The 6,497-nt window shown below is 34.4% G+C and overlaps 1 protein-coding gene across 1 annotated transcript; it reads right to left on the bottom strand.

The window, feature by feature from the left end:
- Positions 1 to 558: 558 nt before the first annotated feature.
- LOC131154175 (AAA-ATPase At5g17760-like) lies at positions 559 to 3,708 on the bottom strand. Its single transcript, XM_058106760.1, has 2 exons — positions 2,551 to 3,708; positions 559 to 1,289 (listed from the first exon to the last, which is right to left on the bottom strand). Exons 1-2 carry the CDS (start codon positions 3,532 to 3,534, stop codon positions 816 to 818), a joined length of 1,458 nt encoding a protein of 485 aa, XP_057962743.1. The 5' UTR covers positions 3,535 to 3,708; the 3' UTR covers positions 559 to 815.
- Positions 3,709 to 6,497: the final 2,789 nt, after the last annotated feature.

Here is a 6,497-nt window from a genome sequence, read left to right as displayed (position 1 = left end):
TAGTGATGAATAAAGAGAAAATACATTTTAAATATATGTGTGTAAAATAATGTAAGTTTAAAGTAAACTCTAAATCAAATATGTAAAATAATGAATCTCCTAATTAGCAAATAGATAATTTTATTTTTTATTTTACATACTAAAAATCTAATGAATTTACTTCATTACGTCGTTTTTGAAAAAATGCACAAATAAGTATTATTTAATTTTGCAATGTTATAAATATATGGTTTCATTTAACATTATTATTATTATTATTATTATTGTTGTTGTTGTTTAGTTTGATGAATGATTCTCTATGTTGAAAAGATGCCAATGGGCATTTTAAATCATAGGAAGCACACATAGAATCGCATTAATTAAAACTAATTGATTTAACTAGCAAAAAAGTTGCATGATTTTCCAAGCGGGGAGATCTTGGCTTCTTGAAAGTTGTGGCTGGCCATGGGCTCCAAAATACTCCCCCACACAGAATAATTCTGGAGGAAAATATTATTTTCCTTTCCAAACTTACTCTATAAGTAAAAGTTAAAACCATTGATCATATACCAACTCGCCTTGGCCAAAAGCCTTTAAGAAACCATATTATATATTAACATAAGAGGCACTAACTTTCCACCCCATTAGTTTTGATAAAAAATAAAAATAAAAATTAATGACCCTTTTAAGGTCTCATAAAACCCAAGACTTCCTTTAGATTTCAAAACCTCTGAGTAGATTCTTGAAAATTTTAAAATCTAGGGAGGTCTCTATTTTTCACCACACCTGAGGAAAGAAGAGTGTCTTTACCCTATATATATATATATATGGCATGACTATTCTTCGGGTGCATGACTTAATTTTCTTCTCATGTGAGATTTCCTTTGCTGCTTGTTCCCAGCCTTCTGCCTCTTTGGTTTCAGATGTTCAACCCTGTCGCCAACTTCATGATCTATTTTAGTCTCGGTCGTCTTAAGTAGCTTAACGAGCTCTCCAAGGGCAACATCAGCGTCATCACTCTTCATCAGTTCCTCGGCAACCTGTGCAGGAGTGACCTTTACGCTCTCCATGAGGCGCTCAATCTGTGCGTAGAGCCTATGGCGACCGGAAATGCCCAAGTAATTGGAAGCGAGGAGCTTGAACCCGCAGGGAGTACAGTAGGACATGTGAATGTGCATGTCCATTCGCCCCGGACGCAGCAGGGCTGGATCCAACTTTTCCTTGTGGTTGGTGGTGAATACGATGATTCGCTCGTCGCCGCAGCTGGACCAGAGGCCATCTATGAAGTTTAGTAGTCCGGATAGGGTCAGCTGCGCGGGGGAAATTGAAAGCTCACGTTAAAAATTTTTAGTACAATTTATTTTGAGATCCAATGGCATATATTTTGAATACGAGGGCTTCCTGCTTTCGTATGATAATCCTTTTGATATGCTTCCAAATTGCTCATACAAATAAATGATTATTTTCTAATCTATGCTATATATAAAAGTACTAAATTGTTTTATGCATAAAACAATTCTATTATTTTTTTTTTAAAAAAAGACAGAGCATTGCTATAAAAAAATAATTTTAAAAATAGATAAATATATATATTTTTTAAAATTATGTTAAATAGTATTAGTAAGAGTCCATTCAATTAATGGCATTGCATGTAAATACTAAATAAAAGATACACCTTAAAATAAAATAGATAAATTCTTTTGATGTCATTTAAATTTATTTTCAAGTATCGTGGGATCATAATATTTAAATTCTTTTGATGTCATTTAAATTTATTTTCAAGTAACGTGGGATCATAATATTATCTCATGTCAATATTTATATTTATTATTTTACATAATATCGCAATCATATACACGTGACAAATTTGCTATTTTTTTTTTTTAAAAAAAATTATTGATAAATTATAAACCTTACATTAAGTGAATGACCTTGTTAGGTTCAATGTGATTTAGTTGTCAAAAGTGCATGAATGGTAAAAGGCCTACTTTTTCTATTTTACACATAGTTTAACAAATTTTTGATGACCTATAGTTTCATGACTTACTAGTGTATGATTGGGACATTGTGTTGCAATAACTTTCACTAGTCTTTTTCAAACATTGAACTCTTTTGACCTGAGCACTTTGTATTTATAAACATATAATGATTTAACTTTTTTTTAGAACAACAAAGTTTTCCTAGTATAGTAATAAAAAAACAGAGGAATCTGTGTTTGGCATTTTTTGTATTTGCTGCCACTTAATAATTGAATCTTGTGAAAACTTTTCAGGTAAATTATTTTTTTCAGAGATAAAAAATATCTAGGAAGTGTTAAAAGCATTTTGCTAATTTAATTGGCCAAAGGTTTTAAACTAATTAGAAAATTTATACACAATGCTGGTGAAGAAAATAACCAAAAATTCATGTTCTGCTCTGTTCTCTTCTGTTTTGCCAACACTAATGCAGAAATGTTCTGTTCTGCTCTGTTACTGGTGCATAGCAAATTAAAGATTCATTAATTTTAAGCAAAACCAAGAAATTCCAAAGACATAAAAAATAGGCAGCAAAAAGAGAATCGGAAACACTAACCTGCAAATCAGGGGGCTTGCGCCCGTCGAACGGCCGGCGTTCCGTTGGCTGCATGCTGCAATCGATGTCCTCAATCACGAGAATAGACCTGTTCGTCGTCGCCAGAAGCAATTTTCTGAGGTCGGAGTCGCGCGTTACGTTTGCAAGCTGCAAATCGTATACATCAAACTTGAGGTAATTAGCCATTGCAGCGATCAAACTCGATTTTCCGGTGCCGGGAGGGCCGTACAGCAAGTACCCTCGCTTCCAAGCCCTCCCCACTCTCCTATAAAACTCTTTCCTTCTCACAAACCGATCCAAGTCCTCCACAACAGCCCTCTTCTGATCTGGGTCCATAGCCAATTTCTCGAACGTCGCCGGGTGGTCCAGATTGATGCCTTCCCAGAGAAGTCCGCTGCACGGATACAAGCCGCCGAGGCTGAACAGCCTCACGGCCTTCTCTTCGTCCTTAATGGCCTTGGATTTCTCGAGTACGAACGGGAGATACGAGTCCAAGATCATGTCTTTGTGCTTCCGGTCGAAGCTCAACTCGAAGAATCGCTTCTCGTATCTGGAAGCATTTGAGTGATTGCTGTTGCTATTGGGATTCTCTGTTTCCGCCCAGGCCAACCTCCAATTCAGGGAAACTCCGTCGAAGCAATCGGAGATGTTCTCGCCCTTTTCAAAGCGGACGGTGAGGGATTTCTCTTTGGGGGTTTTGCTGACGCGGAGGCGCTGGGTGGAGGGGCTGATTTTGGTGCACAGGTAGGTCTCGGCGGCATCGTAGACCTGGTTGCGGGTGAAGGCGGTGGTTTCGTCGATGACGAGGGTGAGGAGGGAGGAGCGGGGCTTGAAGAGGTAGCGGACGGCGGAGAGGAGGTAGAGGCGGAGGGGAGCCGGAACGAGCTCGTAGAACATGGAGCGGAACACCATCATTGTGGCGGTCATGGAGGCGTAGGCGGAGAACAGGGATGACGCCGATGGCATTTCCGTCAGCGAAACCATGGTTTCCGACTTTTGGGAGTTCCGCAGTGGTGGAGCGAGGACTGAGGAGAGTGGGTGCTGTTCTTCGCCAGGTTTGTTATGAAGTAAAAAGGTTTGTGTATAATCGGCTTACCCCTATATATATTATAAGGTTTTGGGGTTTTGAATTTTAGAAACATTAGTGCATTGGATTTTCTTGAGGCTTTGATGTCGGTAGAATAGGTTAAGGTTTTTTTTTTTTTAATAATAATTTCGCATAAAAAGATAATAAAACCAGAAAAATATAAAAACTGCGGTTAACAAAATCAATTTTGAATTTCTAATAATTAGAACAAACTCTTTTTTGCTTTTTGGAATTTTGGTACTAACCAAAAATGCTTCTCTTTTTTCTTTCAATGTTTCAACAAAAATAACAATCATCATAAACAACAATAAAAAAGGAAAACGAAGAGATATTACTATAAAAAAATGTAAAAATTAAAAATTAAAAGCAGATGCTAAAAATAAAAAATAAAAATAAAAATCATAAACGAATAACGTTAGTATTTGTAAAAAAAAAAAAAAAAATTGACTAAAACTTATTTGAACGTATGGTTATTTTTGTCCTCGAATCAAATAATAATTTTAAAACATATGATTAAAATAATAGATATAGCAAATTATAAATTAAAAATATTATAATAAAAATAAAAATTATTAAAATTATTTAACTTTCACTTTACAACAACAATCATATCGCACATGATAATTGAAATGTAGTAAAAATTTTAGTATTTGGATTTTTTTTTAATTTTAGTTTTTTGAAACTTTGAGAGACATTTTTATTTTAATTTATATAATTTTATATGGTCATTTAATTTTTATTTTAATAAAGAAGCATGTACAAAATAAGTGATTTAATCCAAAAAAACTTATTTATGAATATCAATTTTTTCTGGCAATACATTACCAAAATAATTAATAATCACAAAATTGATTTCTAGTTTTTCACAAACATGACAATAATTTTTATATTGTCACAAATGAGATTCCATATTGAGTAACACCATCTTAAAAATATTTAGCGACATGATAGATTTTGCATTCTTTTTCTTCTAGATATTGCCTTCTTTTCCCTCTTTTGTTCTTAACTTCACCTCTATCCCTTTGAATAATTTGATTAAGGAAGTAAATGGGAAGAAGAAGAGGAGGAGGAAGAGGAGAAAGAAGGAAAAGTTGCTTGATTTAGTGGGATCATGTGATGTAAGAATGACAATTAGCTTCTTACAACCAAGACAGTGGTCTATGCATGGTATAATATTATAATTTCTCTTTTATTCTTATTTCGTATGCTAATGGAAAGGGCTCAAATATGCTGGTGTTCCTTATCCCTCTCTCTCTCTCTCTCTCTCTCTCTCTCTCTCTCTCTGGGTCACCTTTACTCTTTATTTACATGTCTTCACTCAACTATGTTAGAATTTCTTGACTTCGAATTTCTTAGCATGAATTTGTGAGTTTCATAGTATATGTGTGTGAGTGTTTAGTATAGGTTTTGTGTATGTGGATTTGCATCATTAACATTTAGCGTAGAATCTCAAATTTGAAATTGATTTCAAATGAAGGAAGTTTCAGGATTCATGTATATGTATATTAATTATAATATTATAATATATTATATTATATTATTTAATTAATAATTAATAATTAATAAATTAATTATTTATTTACTTTTTTAATACTTACATACATATTATTTTTAGGGCCGTTACATTCTCTCCTCCTTATAAAAATTTCATCCTCGAAATTTGCTAAATATAACCCTAAATAAAATCTATCATTAACCCAACAAGTTTGAGTTAAAACTACACTAACTTACGCATTCCTACCGTTATCCTAATTAATATCTATACTCTAGTAAAAATTATTATTAGAGTATACAAAATCTATATCCTAAACTCTGATACCAACTGTAGCGGCCTGAACCCGACAGGGTTCCTATAACTTTGATACTATAACAACCTGGACCCACCACGTGAGCTCAGAATGCTACTTTAGTGACGTCTGTGTACCTATTAACTTATTCATCATATATAAAGCACATTTACGCAGCGAAAATAAAATATAAAATCCGCAAATTACATTACTAGAGTTTTATCTATCCTTATACATAAATATATCCATTTTCAAATTACATCTTATAAAACTAAACAAAAATAAAATCTCTAACTACACACTACCTATATAAAATTTACACTACTAGCCCGACATAAAATTTACACTATTAGCCCGACTCCTCTAGCTTACTAGACCCGATCTCTAGAATTCTCTGAAAAGATAGTATGTAAAGTAGGAGTAAGACATAGCCTAGTAAGGAAAAGACTAAGTTAATGTCAGTGTGTGACCAACATACATTTTGTCTACAGAAAATAGTCAGTTCACTAAGTAGATAAACACATTTATGAAATCATTCTTATTTTACACTCACTCACACACACACACACACACAATTCGTCGAGGATAGGGAAGATTACCCGCCCATAGAAGTAGTTTCCTTCTACTCTAATACCATTACTGCTATTAGGACACTCACATTTCTCAACAAGCTCTCGAAGTTATCTTATTAATTATCCGTTTTCACATAAATTAACAGATATGCATATAAGACACTTCCTGTGACAAACACGCCATTTACTTTCCCCATGGCACAGGTTGTGCAGCCCGAAAGCTGGACTAAGTCTGGGTGATCATCTCAAACAAAGTAAAAAACAATATCCTCTGCAAACACGTCTGCAGGCATCCACAGCAAAGCTGCAGGTCTGACGCCCTTACTTCAACCTTACGCAAACAGTCGGCTAGGACCCCCTACACTTATATCCAGAACAGTATGGGTGCACATGGTCTAACTAGCAATGGTATCGTGCTCACAATACACTGGTCCCTAGGGTTCCTAAAGCATATCATGCAATTTAGATAATAGAAATCACCATTTAAAACTTGGCCCTCGG

This window comes from Malania oleifera, chromosome 1 (assembly GCF_029873635.1).
Source record: "Malania oleifera isolate guangnan ecotype guangnan chromosome 1, ASM2987363v1, whole genome shotgun sequence".
NCBI classification, from domain to species: domain Eukaryota; kingdom Viridiplantae; phylum Streptophyta; class Magnoliopsida; order Santalales; family Ximeniaceae; genus Malania; species Malania oleifera.
Note: the sequence above shows the minus strand (reverse complement) of the source record. Positions and strands in the feature narration are given on the sequence as shown.